This window comes from Calliphora vicina, chromosome 1 (assembly GCF_958450345.1).
Source record: "Calliphora vicina chromosome 1, idCalVici1.1, whole genome shotgun sequence".
NCBI classification, from domain to species: Eukaryota; Metazoa; Arthropoda; class Insecta; order Diptera; family Calliphoridae; genus Calliphora; species Calliphora vicina.
The window spans coordinates 78,531,617-78,551,144 of record NC_088780.1 but is presented as its reverse complement, the minus strand read 5'-3'; the positions used below and the strand labels follow the sequence as shown (position 1 = coordinate 78,551,144).

At 28.3% G+C, this 19,528-nt stretch overlaps 1 protein-coding gene and 1 pseudogene across 1 annotated transcript in view; both read left to right on the top strand.

The window, feature by feature from the left end:
• LOC135963218 (uncharacterized) overlaps positions 1–16,252 on the top strand; it is a 286,912-nt gene extending 270,660 nt beyond the window's left edge. Inside the window, 3 exon segments of the mRNA XM_065514985.1 lie at positions 1,044–1,353; positions 15,642–15,746; positions 15,749–16,252. Coding sequence (XP_065371057.1) covers positions 1,044–1,353; positions 15,642–15,746; positions 15,749–15,856 — 523 coding nt within the window. The 3' untranslated portion in view covers positions 15,857–16,252.
• Positions 15,941–18,989, top strand: LOC135950893 (putative nuclease HARBI1; annotated as a pseudogene).
• The last annotated feature ends 539 nt before the right edge of the window (positions 18,990–19,528 follow it).

Below are 19,528 nucleotides of genomic sequence, written 5' to 3'. Positions count from 1 at the left end.
GATACTCTGATGGAAGCGGACGGTGCGGTTGAAGATATTAAATGCGAAACGAGGCAAACAAAATACACGTCAAAATAAATAAAATCGCGAACGTAACAAATTCTGAATCAGACGGTCTGGTTATAAATAAATAAAAAAGCAAAATTAGATAATCTACACATGTATAATCTAACTGCAAAGTGAAAATACAGCAAAAGAAAACATATTCGCACAAAAATAATATTGGCCTTAGCCTTTCAAAATTGGTCGCACGCTATTAATCAGTCAAATGTACTATCTTGTGGCATACAGCTAGCAATTACTGCAATAAAAATGCTAAATTTTATTCAGCTTTGGATACGAATTTAATTATACAACAACAACCAACACTTTATTTATCCAACCCTCTTTGGCCGTATCCGTCCATCCAGAAAAACAAACTGAACGACCGTGAACACAGCACACTCAGTTGCAAACCATAGTAATTCTAGTGTGAACAACGGCAACACCAAGAATAAAGACTATTTTTGTTTAGAAAATCGATAATTATTCTAGTCAAATTCTATATTTTGTTAAAGCAGCACAATCTATTGTGGTATACTTACTGCAATCGTTGCTAGATACTAGATACTTCAGTCATTATCTACCAGTACAATAAACAGATACTGAAATACAAAGCCAAGGAAAAAACAACTTAAACATTATTACCTACTTATTTAAAAAAATTTACTGTGATATACTTTCATTAAATATACTCCAACGTTCATATCTTTCTTTATACGCCAAGAAGAAAATTAATTGCGAAAAGGGATAGAAATACAAACATTCATATGTACTTACTCGTTCAATACAATTAAAATTGATTTGAAATACTACAGACATATCAAACATACTTATAAAGTACATACATGTTTTATATCTAGTTATAAACAGAATTTTATACTATTTCAATTACTATATACATACATACCTACCTACCTACATATATAGTATAAATAATATATATTAAACAAAAATATGGTTGGTAATACTGGAACACTAATGACTATGCGTATTGTTCGTAGTAAACTGCGGAAACGGGATGAATCGTCTGCAACTGCAGCCACAGCTGTCACAATTGAGGCCCAGCAGCAGCAACACGGACATCAAAGTCGAAGCAATAGTTCTGATAATAACCACTATCATGAGACACACGATCAGCAAATTTTCACTACCACCATTGCTATGTCTGATGGTAATGACAACAAATCTACCAACAGTTCAATGGAACTAGAGGCCATAACATTTGCCCGTACGAGTGGCTGTAACAGATCAAATGGATGGGTATTCCCACCAAAGGCTCCATCACCAAATATTTCCAACTGCGTAAATCATGTAAGTACAAAAACCAATGTAACTCTGACTTATTCATTCAATCTAAACTAACTGAATTATTATTATTTATGATCATAATTAAGTATCTGCAAGAGTAAAACTTGAAAAAGCGGCCAAGTACAGTTTCGTTGTTAATTCAAATACATACATACATACAGCCGATACTGTATAGCTGCTACTTACAATGTCAGCAAAAACTTGCTGACTTTCTTGCTTTTGAAAAAAGACAAAAGAAATTTACAAACAAACAAACATAAATATCTGTTGTATATACTGTATGTAGTATGTACTATCACTGATATTGTAGCTTGTAAATACATATTTACTCACTTAATGTAATTGTTCTCGTAAAAATGCACATTTGTATTTATGTACATAAACACAGATATGTATGTAGGTATATAGACTATTTTTATAATATCAACCATAGTACCAGCCAGATTAATTTAGAAAACTCAGATTTAGAAGAAAAAAAAACAGAATGTTCAATTAATAACAAAATCGCACAACAAGAAACCAAACTGTTTTCACTATCGAGTATTGTATTTGAACTATTATTAGGTTTTTCTTCTTCAACCTTTATTAATCTGTTACGAACGAACAGCTGTGTTCAGGCTATATGCAAAGATACTATACAATACCTCATACTACACACAACAATAACAAAATTTCTATACTAATAAAAAAAAACATACCAAAAACAGGTAATATATATGGGGGATTTCATGTCAAGTGAACCAACTTTTGAAATCGATGTCTTCCGATCGGGATGAAATTTGCACCAAGGTTAGCTCTATTGGATAGTAACTCAGACACAATTTTTCAACAACATCGGTCGAGAACTCTCTGAGTTATAGGGGGTAAAATTTTGACAATTTGGTCAAACAGGGGTTTTTTCTTATCCATGTAACTTATTACCTATTGTTCTTAGCAAAATGTGTTCCAAATAGTATAGATAGCTATTTCTTCGATCTTTCGAAAAAAAATATTTAAAAAAAAAAATAAAAAATTTTTAATATTTTTTTTCCGAAATCAAAAACTTTTTTGACTTTTTTTTTAAATTTTTTCTCTTTTTTTTTTCTTAAAATAAAGTTTAGATATTTTCCTTGAACACCTACTTGGTCGCTTAGTGGGATGCGAGTGGGATATCTATCAAAATAAATATTTTGTAACTCAAAACATAAAATTTTTGACTTTTTTTGCAAAATCAAAAACTTTGTTGACTTTTTTTTTTCAAAATGGACCCTTTTTTAATCTTTTTTTTTAGGTCAAACAAAAGCTTAGATATTATCCTTGAAGACCCTTTTGGTCGCTTAGTGGGATGCGAGTGGGATATCTATCAAAATAAATATTTTTTAACTCAAGACTTACAATTTTTGACTTTTTTTTTTGCAAATACGATTTTTTTTCCAAATGGGCCCTTTTTTTAAAATTTTTTTTGTAGTCAAAAGAAAGCTTAGGTCCATTCCTTTAAGATATTTTTAGTCCCTTAGTGGGATGCGAGTAGGATATCTATCAAAATAAATATTTTGTAACGCAAGACATACAATTTTTTAATTTTTTTTTGCAAAATCAAAATTTTTTTCCAATATGGGCCCTTTTTTAATTTTTTTTTTTTGCTCAAAAGAAAGCCTAGGTCCATTCCTTTAAGATATTTTTAGTCCCTTAGTGGGATGCGAGTGGGATATCTATCAAAATAAATATTTTGTAACGCAAGACATACAATTTTTTAATTTTTTTTTGCAAAATCGAAATTTTTTTCCAATGTGGGACTTTTTTTTAAAATTTTTTTTTGCTCAAAAGAAAGCTTAGGTCTTTTCCTTTAAGACCTATTTTGTCACTTAGGAAGATGTGAGTAGGATATCTATTAAAATAAAAATGTTGTAACTCAAGACATTCAATTATTGACTTTTTTTTTGCAAATTCGAATTTTTTTTCAAAATGGGCCCTTTTTTAAAAATTTTTTTTTAGTCAAAAGAAAGCTTAGGTCCATTCCTTTAAGATATTTTAGGTCCCTTAGTGGGATACGAGTGGGATATCTATCAAAATAAATATTTTGTAACTCAAGATATACAATTTTTGATTTTTTGGCAAAATCAAAAACTTTTTTGACTTTTTTTTAAAATGGGCCCTTTTTGTAATTTTTTTTTTTGCTATAAAGAAAGCTTAGGCCTATTCCTTTAAGATGGTTTTGATCGCTTAGTGGGATGCGAGTGGGATATATATCAAAATAAATGTTTTGTAACTCAAGACATACAATTTTTGTGTTAAAACATTTATTTTGATAGATATCCCACTCGCATCCCACTAAGGGACTAAAAATATCTTAAAGGAATGGACCTAGGCTTTCTTTTGAGCAAAAAAAAAAAATTAAAAAAGGGCCCATATTGGAAAAAAATTTTGATTTTGCAAAAAAAAATTAAAAAATTGTATGTCTTGCGTTACAAAATATTTATTTTGATAGATATCCTACTCGCATCCCACTAAGGGACTAAAAATATCTTAAAGGAATGGACCTAAGCTTTCTTTTGACTACAAAAAAAATTTTAAAAAAAGGGCCCATTTGGAAAAAAAATCGTATTTGCAAAAAAAAAAGTCAAAAATTGTAAGTCTTGAGTTAAAAAATATTTATTTTGATAGATATCCCACTCGCATCCCACTAAGCGACCAAAAGGGTCTTCAAGGGTAATATCTAAGCTTTTGTTTGACCTAAAAAAAAAGATTAAAAAAGGGTCCATTTTGAAAAAAAAAAGTCAACAAAGTTTTTGATTTTGCAAAAAAAGTCAAAAATTTTATGTTTTGAGTTACAAAATATTTATTTTGATAGATATCCCACTCGCATCCCACTAAGCGACCAAGTAGGTGTTCAAGGAAAATATCTAAACTTTATTTTAAGAAAAAAAAAAAAATAAAAAAAAATAGCGTATTTTAAAAAAAAGTCAAAAAAGTTTTTGATTTCGGAAAAAAAATATTAAAAATTTTTTATTTTTTTTTTTAAATATTTTTTTTCGAAAGATCGAAGAAATAGCTATCTATACTATTTGGAACACATTTTGCTAAGAACAATAGGTAATAAGTTACATGGATAAGAAAAAACCCCTGTTTGACCAAATTGTCAAAATTTTACCCCCTATAACTCAGAGAGTTCTCGACCGATGTTGTTGAAAAATTGTGTCTGAGTTACTATCCAATAGAGCCTTGGTGCAAATTTCATCCCGATCGGAAGACATCGATTTCAAAAGTTGGTTCACTTGACATGAAATCCCCCATATTTAAATCCCTACCCTGTATGTATATATGTGCATTAGAACGACTCACAGAAAAAACTGATTTGTTAGACCCTGAAAGTAAACCTTGGTTTGTTTTAGGATGTCACCTTAAATATTTTGGGTTTAGTGATCTGGAACATTTGCAAAAAAAAAACATTTTTCTTTAGTTTTTTTTAGAAAATATTTGCATTTTCTCTCAAAACAATACATGCAAGGCGAATTCATACAAGGTGGTGTCAGTTGTACAAAAACAACGATTGGTCTTAACAAATGTCAAAAAACCGAAATGAAAAATTTAATAAATAAGTATTTAAACTTAATATAGTGTAGATAATTGAATAGTGAGGGCTTTACTTATTTGTGTAAACAATAAGTATTTTGTTAATAAGCTTAGAATATGTAGATATTTAAATTTTTACGCTTTGTACCCTTTTTTAAAAAAGCGTCAAAACTTTTTCCATATTTTGTGGCGCTTTTGTTAAAACCATGTGATTTTGTAACAAATCACAGTCAAACACAATCGAATACTCATTCAAAAGTGCGTTTTTTAATTTTTTGGTATTCTCTTATTTGCTATCGAATAAAATGTATAGAAAATTATAATGATTGCGTCCGAAATTTATTTCGATTACGACAATTTGCCCCCTGAGTATTTCATTAAAATCGTTTTGTGGCCCGGTGATGATGATGATTATCAAAAAGATGTATTTGAAAAAGAAATTGTTTTTCTATAAAATGTTATCTTTATTTAGTTTTTTATTGAATTATTATTTTAAGGTTTTGTTTACTCCTAATTAAATAATAAAATAAATAATTTAATTAAAAATTTAAACCTGCTTTTTATCCTTGTATTGACGGTCAATTTTATTACCCTTTTTACCCGTTTTGAATGTGTTATTTGCAATGCGAAAAAACAAATTTTCGAATTTTTTGGTTAAAATTTTACTTTTTTCTCTTGGCGCTTTTTACACTTTTTTTTGTAATTTTTTTTACCCATTTTTATTATACACTTGACGCTTTTCTTCATTTCTAAACTAAACTAAACACTGGGTATTTTTGTCATGTCCAGGCTTGCCCTTAATATTGTGATATTCAATAATTTATACGATTTTTAAAAGATTTTTTTTTGAAAGTAAATTAAATATTTCAAAATTTACGTGATTTATGAAATGGTTTATTGATTTTTTTTTTAAATAAGTACTATTTCGGACAGTTAATCTGATATACATCGTGTTTCAAATATGGGTATCAAAATTTTTGTTTTGACAAATAGATACCTACTCGTAGTTCAAAATGTGTATCCCATATCATAAAAAATTATACCCCATATTTTACGTGTTGGATTGGGGGAAGGATTAAATATTTTCCAAAAAATTTGTAACGAACTGTTATCACTAGACTAAAATTATTTTGGGTGACATCCTAAAACAAACCAATTTTTATTTTGAGATGGGTAGCAAAATCACTTTTTCCCCTTTCCATACGAATTGAGTCGCTCTAATGTAAATATATACTATATACATATATGTCACTTCATACTTTTTTTTTGTACTGTACTTTATTTTACCCACCAGAAGCGTTGAATACTTTCGATCAGCTATCAGATAGTCACATTGTATCAAAAGAGTCAATTGAACCCCTACTTAGGACATGTACGTGTTAAAATAACTATTCAAGTAGCTGATCAAGTAACCAGTTACAAAGCTAGTAAGGTAACTGACGCTATGTAACCAGTATGTGAACCTAATGCGTTGCCTACTTTGGACCAGCTATTAGACAGTCCCATTGTAATCAAAAATATACAATTGACCCCCTGCCTAGGACATGACCGTGTTAAAATGACTAGTCACGTGGCTACCGAAGTAACTAGCTCCCACCCTAAAGGATGGGTAAAATCACTAGTTCGGTACTGTCTCCTCGAACTGCTGGGTACATACATACATACATACAAATTAACCAAAAATCCATTTATTTTCATAATTCATTTCTTGTAGTAAATCTCTGAGAAAAAAATTAATTTTCTGACAAGTGGTTGCGAGAATAAAACATAGCAAAATAAATTAACTATCAAAATGTCCGTTAATGATATTTATTTGTAAGTATTTTTCGCAAAAAATTTTATTTGATTCAAAATTTTCGCTGTAACTTTAAAGCGAAGAGAGAAAAATTTAAAAAAATTAGAAAAATATATTTTTTGCCAGTTAGGAGCATTTTATTTTCGGTATCAAATTTTACAAATGGTAAAACTTTTTTTAAAATTGAGTAAAAAAACCAGCTTTTTACATAAAAGTATTCATATCTAAAGTATAAATACTTTTTGAACATTTTTGTTTATTAACTTATAAACTAACTAACTACTATAGAATTTATAGTCCATGGAAAATACTCCAATTTTGGACCTTTAAAAAAATTAAAAATATTTTCACACATTTTTTTAAAAAATACCAATTAATTTGAAACCTTAAGTTCCATCGAATAAATTTAGCTTTCTTTGAATGTTAACTACTGAATACGTACATAACTTAGATGGTTGAAATTTCACATAATGATGTAGAATTTATTCTAGTTTTATCCAATACCATTAATTATGAAAAAACGGATTCTTTAATTTGAATTAAGGGCGACTTTGGTCTAATTTGAACAATATGTGGATCGGTTCATATTTGCTCACAGATATCGTGTCAAATAAACTTTCTAGAACATAATGGATTTATGAGTAAATCCAAAAAATAATATTCTAGCTTACATCCTGTAATAATTTTGAAATTGCATTTTAGTTTTTAAAATATTTGAGGAAAAATATAACAGTTTTGCTCTTTAATGAAAATTATTATTCCGAATATTACAAAATGTTACGTGATATAAAAAAAACACTTTTGCTATGATAAAAACAAATCTGATTAACATAACAAATTAAAATTTCTCACCTCCTTAGGTAATTCTAGAAATAAATTTGAATGAATGCTTAGCTTACGCAGGTTTCAAACCCATATGTTTATCATTAGCAGGGCAACCAAAAATATGCAATATCATATTTTTTGCTGTGCGTCATATAAACATATGAGTTATTTATTTATTCGTTTCAGACAATTTTAAGAATTTTGGCATCGATTCGTTAGTGCATATTTTGCTCTTTACAGCATATTTTAGCATATTTTGCTTTTTATAGCATATTTTTGCATATTTGACTCATAACTGCATATTTTTGTTGCATATATTCTTTTTTTCATTATTTTGTTTTCTTAATATAATTTTGTTGTTTGCACTGTAATTTTTCAGTGCAGTTTCCATATATTTGAATTAAATTAAAAAAAAAATTAAAAGATAATCTAAAATTTCTTAACTTTCTTTAACAAAATGTTAGATACATTTAAAGATAAACTTAAGGTGGCGTTCAAAGCACGTTGATAGATTTACACAAATTGTAACGAAGAATGAAATCATTAAATAACAATATGAGAATATGGATGAGAAGGAAAGAAATATAAGAAATGTAGTTTGTATCTAAATGATAAAACTGCAACAAGTTTTTTTTAATCGCCGCAGTCTTATATGAAACAAATAATTTCACTATTGTAAGGTTTTTTGATAATTCTATTTAAATTTTTTAACATTATTATGAAGTAATAGGTAGTCTAAAAGATGAGACAAATCAAATGATTAAGATTGCCTAAGAACTCTACGAAAATCTAAAATAAAGATTTAGTTCGAAAACTTAAATAAAGTAATTCATGTAGTGCCAAAATCACTAAAGTCGAAATTTAATTCTATAATAACCAATTTTAAATTATGATCTCAATATTTTATTTACTTCTTATATATTTTTTGAATAAAACTTTGAAATCAAACAATAAACAATTATTTTTAAGTGCATATTTTGTATATTTTAAAAGCATATTTTTCAGTTTTGTATTGGTTGCACATATTTTAATGAAATTTCTTTATTTTCCATAAATTTACTTTATAATTTTTTGAGTTTGTGGATAAGAGGGCGTAAACCGGCACTTTCACATAAAATTTTTCTTTGAACAATAGTTCTTTTTGGTGCTTTTTTACGAAAAATACGCGATTTTTTCTTGAGTTTAGTGCTTTTCTAAATTCAAAAGTTGACAACGCTAACACTCATCATCTCCAAGAAGATAAAAAAAAATTGCGAGATCTGTAGTGTAAAAAAAATAGTACACGAATCCAAATTTGAAATGTCGCAAATGAAAACCCATTAAATTGTATTCAGTTGCACCACAAAGTATTGGCAAGTATTAAATTATATGAATGCTTTTGAGAAGAATTTCATTTGGTATTCAAAGTGCTTTTGAAATATGTTTCATATGTAAATGAAATCAAACTTGATTTTGATTACAAAATTTTTATTCGAAGATTAATTTTAATTAACTTTTAACAAATATTTCTAAAATACAGGAGTAGTCTCTCGATAAATAGCATGTTCAATAATATAAATTTCAGATAAAACGGAATAGCTTACAATACAAATTTAAATTTGATATATGACCACAAAGCGATTCTGGCAACACTGGTTTATGAAAATATGTTTAATAAATTGACTGTAAATGTATTTTTTCATAATTTGACAATTGTTTTCTATTGACGATCGCATGATACAAAACGCGGTGAGAAACGAAACTTTATTAAAGTCGTTGAAACGGCAAAAAAAAGTAACAAGAAATTATTTGAAATGATCATGAGACGGCTGTTTTACTAATCAAAATCAACAAAGAAACCTGTTTTGAGAAAATTTTGCATGGAACGGTTGAATAATACACATTTATGTGCTTTACATTTATATGTGTACATGTGTATGTATGAATATTCATTTCAATGCCCAGCAGTTAAGCAAGTAGTCAATGTATCCCTTATATATAGACAATGATTGTCACTAATGTCTGACCACTTAGATGATTCTCTATTTATATATTTTGGGTCATTTGACACGTAGGTATGTGTTTCTGTAGTGCTGAGAGAAGTCTATTGGTTACTTTATACATCCCACGCATTCTAGTCACTTAAGAGTCTCTGAGTAATCTAGAGTAATCACTGGTAACAACTGTTACTGAATATAGCAAGTAAGAGGTATGTATATTTAAATCGTTCTTTTATATTTTTCAACATTCACTGGTAAGAAGTGTTACTGAATATGTATATAAAGTGTTAAAATAACAATTCACGTAGCTAGTTATGTAACTAGTTTTCACCCTAAATGATAGGTAAAATAACTAGTTCGTGACAGTCTCCTAGAACTGCTGGGTGTTGAACAAATGAAATCGTATATGTGATCATCCATCCATACTTCCCAGCGGGAAAAAATGATAGGACTTCAATTTGTAGGCCTTCTAAAAGGCATACTTACACATTCTAAAAGATCCGATACTCATTCCACCCTGCCTGCTCTTAGAAGGTGTTCAAGAAGCCCTATGAATCCCCTTCTAATAACAAGTGAGCTTGTTGGCTGCCAACAGCCCATCATAAGTAGGCCTTCTCTCAGCTCTCTAACAGCAGCGAGTATGCAAGGCCTTGGCTCGCAATGACACGCCGTGTAAAATTTAAATGATTTTGCAATGCGGCAAAATGATTTTGCAAGTCCTTGTGTCTGCAAAATGAGGCATTTAGGAAGGCCTCTTTACTGCATCTTTTTCCCGCTGGGTTATATGCATATACATACATATGTATGTACATAGGTACGTGTAATTCTAAAAATAAAAATAAAAGAAAAACACATTTTTACTCATTCGATTATTAAAATGTTATCAAATTATTTCGATGAAAATATAGTAAGTACATGTTGTATATATTGTATATTGTTTATCAATGACTAACTACTGACTTGCTCTCTTACCACTTTGTACATACTATTTGTTTGTTTGTATGTATTAAAAAAGTGTGATTTCCCTCCCAGAAGCAATTCTAATGAATTGGGTACTTTTTAAAATACTTCGAATTTTTATTTTTCGCATTAATAGTAATTAATACTTCCGGATAATAATAACCGCAGCAAATCAGTCGAATATTAAAAAAAAGGAAACGGGTAAGTTACCCTTTTAATTTTGGCGAATACAATTCGGAATACTTTTTTGCATTTAATGGTACTTATTTCGTCTAATTTAATACTTTGATAACACTGTGCAACAAATTTCGGGCCATCGCCGCCAGCCTCAACAACTCCAATGGGAAATGAATGTTCACAATTAACTTAACAAAACTGCCAAAGGGTTTTGAAAAGTTAACTCGAATTTAATTTTTATGGCCTTTTGAACTTGTTCCACTTTTGACCATTTTTTGCACTACGAGTGAAAATTATAAAAAACGTACAAATATATTATTGTTGTTGAATCCAATGTGGAAAAATATAATTGTTCCTTTATTTCAACAAATGGGGGGCGGTTTATGCGTGGTCAAATATAAAGAAATTATAAATTTCGGATTAAAATGACATGACATTCATTGTCTTTTTCAGAAAAATTTAAAACTATTCTTGTGAATAAATTAGAAAAGAACTAATAGATTTTTATGTTCGATATATCATTTTGTTGCTATTATATGCGGCTTTGCGACCATGTAATAAACCTGAATAATTTCTGCCGTTTTCGATTTTTCATGAGTTTTTTAAAACACAAAAATTTGCTATTTTCACGTAAAAAATATATTTGTTGCTTCAATTTGAGATTATAACACCGAAACCACTGAGCCGATTAAAACGCAATATATAAACTGATTAAAGGTTATGTAAATTTGAACTTTTCTAAGTATACTTCAATAATATCGGACTAACACTTTATGAGTTATAATAAATTATGTGGAGAAACATCTAAAAAAATTCACAATTTTAGAAAAAGGACCATACTACTGGAACCACAATACATTAAAATTGTATAGTGGTTTAAAAAGCCTCAAAGTCTTCGATTTTGTTGCCCTGTAAAATTACACAATCAAAATTAAAATTTTAATTTTGTTAATAAAACTACAAATTAATTATTATTTCTCCTGAGTATCTCGTTTCAATTTTTTCCAATTATCTTCTGTTTGACGTTGGAGGAAATGTACTTTGTAATAATTGTACCTTATTAGTTCTACATATACTAGAATAATTTTTATTAGATCTATTAAATTAAATTTTCTAACAAATAATCATATTATTTTTAAATATTGAATACGAATCTTGAAATTGTTGGATTTTGTATGATTTATACACTATAATCCTAACAGGAAAAATAAGTTAAAGTTAATTTACGTTAATGTCGACATTATTTGGGTTTTCCGTACCATAAGATATATTTAAAAAAGCTTTCAAAACAAAAAGTTTATTTTCAAATATTAAACAAGCTTTTAAAATCTAAGCCTGTTTTTATAAAATTGAAGAATTCCTAAACGAACGATTATATTTACAATTATATTTTTGTCAAAATATCGTTTAAAAATTATAAAATTCTATTACCAAATACGAAAACAAAATTTTTTCGTTACTGTGAAGAATTGAATAAGCTAAAAGTTTTATAAAAACTTTATGGATTTAAAATCGAATAAATAAGCAACTGATCAACATTTTCATATGGGCAATTCCATATCATCGTACGTGACATTTGTACGCTTATAGAGTGGAATAGATTTTGCAAAAATAAGAGTATCTAAAAAATAATTTGGTCTTTATGTTCCATTCAGAGGGTACTATATTTTAAAATAATAAAAAGTTGTTTCGAATCATTGTTGTCCAAAATATCGAGCGAAATAAGGGTATATCGTACGTGACATAAAACGGAAGTAATTTTGAGGTACATGTAGAAATATAAAATTTTCGAATCGTGAGAGGCGTTTCTTTTAATTTCTTACACTAAACGAAATATTTTTCCTTTACAATACGACATATTTAAATAAAAATAATCTTTGGATGATTTTATAATAAATAAAATTTAATATCGTACGTGACAGATTTTTCTCTTATAATAAAACAATATATATTCTGTAAATACACATCTGCTCAAAATAATAGATACACCTAATTGGAAAAAATTTAAATGGCGGTAACATTGAAAATTTCCTCGCAAGCGTTAAGAATACATCATATTATTAAAATTTCTATCTGGCAATGTCATGTCAGTCAAAAATCTGGCAACTATTTGCTTTCATGTTGATTTTTAAAAACGAATTTATTTGAATTACAAAAAATTATTTGCTCATAAAAATAGATACACATCAGTAATTTGTAATTTGTTTATATACAATTTTTTTTTTGTGCAATTTTTTGTTCCTATTTACGTGAAACAGTAAGTTTAATTTAAATTTTAGCAACAATTTTATAAAAAATAGGACTCTTTTGAAGAAAATGGGACGAAATCATCATTGTACCGAAGATGAGAAAAAAATTGTTCAAACGATGAGAAATCAAGGAAAATCATTACGGGAAATAGCAAAGAGCATAGGAAGATCTTTACATTTTGTCCAAAATGCTTTATCTAAAAAACAAAAAAGAGAAACTCGCGGTAGACCAAAGAAAACCAGTCCAGAAACAGATAGGCGGATCGTCCTTATGGTTAAAAAAGACCCTTTCATATCATCGAAAGCTATTTCTGCAGAGCTATGTAACGAAATCAGTCCACAAACAGTTCGTCGTCGTCTTTTACAAGCTAAATTGCCGGGAAGAATTGCCAGAAAAGTGCCACTAATGCGCCAAAAAAATATCAAGACAAGATTAGAATTTGCTAAAGAGCACTTACAATGGTCCGGGTGTGAAGGCGAAAAAAAATGGAGAAATATTTTATGGAGCGACGAAACAAAAATAAATTTGTTTGGAAACGACTGCCAAAGAAATGTACGCCGACCAAAAGGAAAAGAATTCCACGTTAAATTTACAAAAAAGACGGTAAAACATGGCGGGGGAAACATAATGGTTTGGGGTTGCTTTTCATGGAATGGTGTTGGTCCGATATTCCGAATAGAAGATACCATGAATGCTAGTGGGTATAGAGACATATTGGAAAACGTAATGCTTCCATATGCATCGGAAAATATGCCATTAATATGGACATTCCAGCAGGACAACGACCCAAAACATAGTTCAAGATTAGTTAAAAACTGGTTCTTGGAGAATAACGTACCTGTTTTAAGCTGGCCCAGCCAATCCCCTGATTTAAACCCAATAGAAAACTTGTGGAGTGAATTAAAGATAAGGCTTTCGAAGGAAGTTTTCAAAAATAAAGACGATTTATGGGAGAAAACGCAAAAAATATGGTACGAGATTCCATTGGAGAAGTGTCAGAACTTGATATCCAGTATGCCCAGAAGAGTGGAGAAAGTTTTACAAAACAAAGGTGGATATACTGGATACTAGCTTTACTTTAATAATAAACTAATTTTTTTAAGATAAAATTTATTAGCTTTTGTTTAATAAGAATTTTTAAAAATGTATCTATTATTATGAGCACCAAATTTTTCGAAATTTAAGAAATTTAATTTACTTTATAATATTTATTATTAATTATGAAATATTTTGTTTTTGTGTTTTACTCTCCTTTTAACTATAAATAAAAATCGACTGAATTTTTTTTATAATTTTACAATATACCATTATTTTTTTTCGTTTTTAAAAAATAAATTTTGGTGTATCTATTATTTTGAGCAGATGTGTATATGTATGTACAAAAACTAAAAAAATTAATAGAAAATATACATTCGGTTTCAATAAACAATTTTATAATAGCAGATAAATCAGAGTCAAATTCATTTCATACTATATTCTAATTGGGAGCTTCGTTTTAACCGCAATTTTAGCCTAAAACATGCGAATTAAATTTAAAAAAATTAAATATAGTCAGTTTAAACTATTATTTTTGCCAATAAAATGTTGTAATAAGCTCTAAATACTTACACATATTAATATTTTAGTGTTTCTCCTATTCAAATCATCTTGAAAAAAAGTTTCAAGCGTTTTTTGGTTTTTAGTCGTGGTAGTCATTCTCGTGGAATTGCCCATATATTATACATAACGATTCTGTCAGTTCAACGTATTGCATTCATAGCTACTTTTGTATTTTTTAACTTTTTAAGAAGCATTTATTTATTTAAAAAATACTAATTAATGGAAAATACGGTTTAAAGTGGCGTTGAGGCTACAATAAATAGTTCAAAATTAATACTGGCATATAACAAGCTTATAGAGCACACTTGTAATTTTCAAATTAGTTTATGATCATAAGCTACTTTCATAATCTATACCGTTTACATCAGCATTTTAGACATTTAAGTGGTTTATTTTTGACAAGTCATAAAACAGCTGACTTCAATATAAAAAATTGAATAAAAATATGGACGTTGTTACAAAAAAAAAACGTTGCTGCACGTACATATATATGTATGTATATATATATAAATATACCTCTTATTATCGTTGTCCATATTAAAAAAAAAAATTTTAATACATTTTTTAAACTTTTTCTTACAGTTTGGCGTTTTTTTTTTTTAAGAAAACTTTTTTTTTATTTTTGAGCAAATGTCACCAGTGTTGTCAGACAAATTTTGAAAAACAGAGTTGCATTAGCTAAAACTGGTTGTATGTAACTAGTTTATCTAAAAATGTTTTTGATTTGTATGGATAAATAAGTTTCTCATACAAGTTTGTCACCATAAACAACTTATAACAAGTTTATAGCGTAGGTGTAATTGCATTATTATAGCGCTATTCAACGTTAATGAATACTCTTTTTTAGATTTTATTTTATTAACAACTTATAAAGCTGTTTTAAACTTAAATTTTCTGAGTATATCAATAAAAAACCCTTTTCTAATGGAAAATGATAATAAATCTAAATTTTGTACATTATTATTTAAATGATAAATCATAATTTAAAGATAAACATGGCTAAAATATAATTGATACCATAAAAATATTGTATTATTTTGAATAAGGTTAGTTTTAGTTTGAAATATATAAGTTTTGTTAGTGCAAAGTTGTGCTTTAATATATAAAAATTATTTTTTCAACCAATATATTAATTTATTGTTTTTTAATTCCAGGATGCAATGAACACTACGGGTGAACGTAACGGTTTTAAAGGTTTTAAGAAGCAATTCAGCGGTAGATTTAAACGATTAGTATCCACAAAAAAAGACGCAACATCCCCAATACCTCCCGAACTAAAACCTCAACTGAAAACAATTTATGTCTATTAACAGTGTTTAATTATTTTGCAGTCAAGACAAGCAACTCAGCGGCATTTTCAACATTCTAATAAGTAGTACTTGTGTTTTTCTCAGAATCGTAAAAATCTATATTTAAAATTAAAAAAAAACATGGCACTCATTACTATATGAATATGTTAAATGAATGTGAGAACAACATTTAGAATAATCTGGAATTGTACTACTTTTAAAATTTGTTGAGATAGTTTTTTTTTAATATGTAATATTCTTCCTTATATGTATAAACATGTGTAAAATTATTTGCAAATCCTAAAGATTGTTTGTTATACTTCTGTGTATGTATTATATAAATGTATATGTATTTTAAAATGACTTCTGTATCTAGTATCATATAAAAATTAAAATGAACCGAAGTGAATTCGCTCACATTGAGTGATAATTCATAAGATAAATTTATGTAAAATAAAATTAACCCATTAAAAGAAGATTCAGTTTAGATTATTTATAAAATAAGATATTTAAGTGTTTACTTATTTATATACAAGGTAAGTATATTATATACATACAAACATACTGGTACGTTATTAAGTATGTACTTAGCTTTGATTTACATCCATATGCATGTATATTTTTATATGAAAAACAATTGTTAACACCAATAAAATTACCTGGACATGGACAAATCAAGAAGATTTATAAAATACCGAAAATTTAAAATTTTATTTACCCAAAAATATACCTTGGTTCTTCAGATTTTGTTTATTTTTGACACACATATATCCATTTACATTTTTCAAATATCTGGAACTCGCGATTCAATTCACCAATTTCGATTTTTGAAAAGGGACAAAATTCGACAAAGCAGTCGTGAGGTTATCATGACCTCTTTAAGAGTAGTATTTTAATTTGAAAGAGCATTCATAATGCAAATGCGGACAGCAATCGGATTTAGCATCTCCGATTTTAATGAAATTTACCACATACATAATATATCCTATATGTTTCTTAGTGACTTTTTCAATGGAAACTTATATATAAATATCACGATTTGAAAATTAAAAAATTTGTTAAAATTGTCGAAAATTATATATGTACACTATTTGCCCATAATTCAGAAGCTACTCAAAGTCCAACATAATTTTTGATTTCATTTTAAAGTCAAAGATATTGTCCTTAAAATGGTGTGAATGAAATCTTTTACTCCCAAAAGGTTAAAGGTCAAATTTCCAAGTATATATTTCAATGTAAAAAATATCAAAGATCGCGGTGTTAAAAATTCAAAAAGAAAATGGTATGAGGACACCTAAACTCTCGATGGAGATTCGATTAGTTCAGGAGTTATAAAGAAAAACGTTTAAAAGTACGTTTTTTCATATAAATTCATATAAAAATGTAAGCACCTGTGTTTTACCACATAAATTGAAATTGATTCAACTGTGTTCTGTTTTCTATTCGCTTAAATTTTTATATGAATTTATATGAAAAAACGTACTCATACCATTTTTTTTTTTTGAATTGATATTTTGATATTGATATTTTTATTGATATATTGATATTTTTACATTGAAATATGTACTTTGAAATTTGACCTTTTGGAAGTAAACTATTTCATTCACAACATTTTAAGGACAATATCTTTGCCTTTAAAATGGAATTAAAAAATATGTTTGACTTTGGATTCAAAATTATGTGTATATTGTTACGTTTTAACCTTTTCAAAACGCTGGTTTATTTCCTTTAAATAAACCGTATACTTTTGATTGCAAATAAAAGCCGTTTAGTAGTTTAAAAATTATAACAAATTTTTATATATTTAAAATCGCACTCATTCAACAATACTGTATTTTTAAAAATTCACTTTTTGCAAGAAATGAACTAACAACATCAATCACCCTTATCGTATTTCGACTACGGGCGTATTTGTAGTCGAATTTAAAATTCAATGGTATCGTGTCAAATTTACGCCTAAGATATTTTTGTAAATGAACCATAATGTAAAAGATTGACAATTTTTAAATTATTATTATACAGCCTGTTTTGAAAACTGTCAAAATAAACAAATAAAATCTGTGGAGCATTTTTTATTCATTTAATTTTTTATTAACTAAAATGTTCAGTGTGGGTTTTTTTTTCATCCTCTGAAGACGAGGATGAATGCAGTGCACAAGAAATGAACATCGCAAGAAAAAATTTGAGACAGCAAACAAACATATTCACCCTTCCTAGTAAAAAGTAGGTAAAAAATTAAATTTTTTTATAAAGTGGCATTTACATAAACAAATCTGTGCCATGTTTTAGATTTATTGGATATTTCAGACTCAACAATGATGCTTTTAGATATGTTTTAAAAAAAAATTTCACCAAAAATGAAAGAGCAAAAAAGAAAGGCGAGTATATCAAAATTGATAAAACTTACGGTAACATTGAGACTACTCGCGGAAGGAAGCTACCAGAAAGGTGCTGGGAATGATTATGCTGTGAACATTTGTCAGTCAAAAGTAAGCGAATCTTTCCATGAGTGCATTGAAGCAATGTACGAACTTTGTCCAAGGTGGATCTCGTTGAAATGGATGATTCAGAAAAAAATGAAATCAAGATGCATTTCTTTCGAAAAAACAGGATTCCCTGGTGTAATTGGTTGCATTGATGGAACTCATATTTCAATTATACCACCATCAGTCAATAATCGTTTTAAACAACTGAACAGAAAAGGATTTTTTAACATTATGATGGTAAGTCTAAAATGTGTGTAATTCGAAAAAGACACTTTAATTATTCTTTAAAATTCATTAGGTATGTGATCAAAACTTCGAATTAGGTATATTCAGACTCATTCTCCTGGATCGAGTCATGATTCTCTCAATTGGAATGTTAGTGACTTAAAGCACTTTTTAAAGGAAAAATACGAAAATGGTGAAAGAAATACTTGGTTGTTAGGTAAGTTCAAATATATATTTATTACTTTATGTATTTAGTTTATTAAAAAAATCAATTTCCAGGAGATGCAGGTTATCCGTTGGAACCCTATTTAATCGCTCCATTTCGATCAGCATACGGGGGAACCCCTGAAAGCCATTTCAACCAAATACATTCCCGAACTAGAAATGCAGTTGAACGAGCCATAGGTGCTTTGAAAAACAGGTTTCGATGTTTACTAGTGCCAGGCAATTACATTATAGCTTTTCTATGGTCATCTTTCTTGTTCAGTTCTATTTTATATAAGCTTAACTTTTCTTCTTTAATCTTGAACATTTTTCTGTTGTACCTTTCTATTTCAGAAAGTTTCTTTTTTAATTCCAAGCATAATTCTTTTTGAATTTCCAATTGCTGTTCTAAAAGTGTTACCTTTTCTTGATTCTTTTCTATGGTCATCTTTCTTGTTCAGTTCTATTTTATATAAGCTTAACTTTTCTTCTTTAATCTTGTAAATTTTTCTGTTGTACCTTTCTATTTCAGAAAGTTTCTTTTTTAATTCCAAGCATAATTCTTTTTGAATTTCCAATTGCTGTTCTAAAAGTGTTACCTTTTCTTGATTCTTAATATTTTTTCTCTTATGTACGGACGTAGACGAAGTACGTGGTTGGTCAATTTCTTCCAGGCTTTCATTTGAGGCTTTATTTGGCACAGGATCTGAGGATACAATTTCTTCCAGGCTTTTATTTGGCACAGGATCTGGAGATACAACCCGTGGTCTTTTTATTCCAAAAGGATTTTTATGTTCTATAGTCGAATGCAAATCCAATAAATTAACTGCTGCCTCC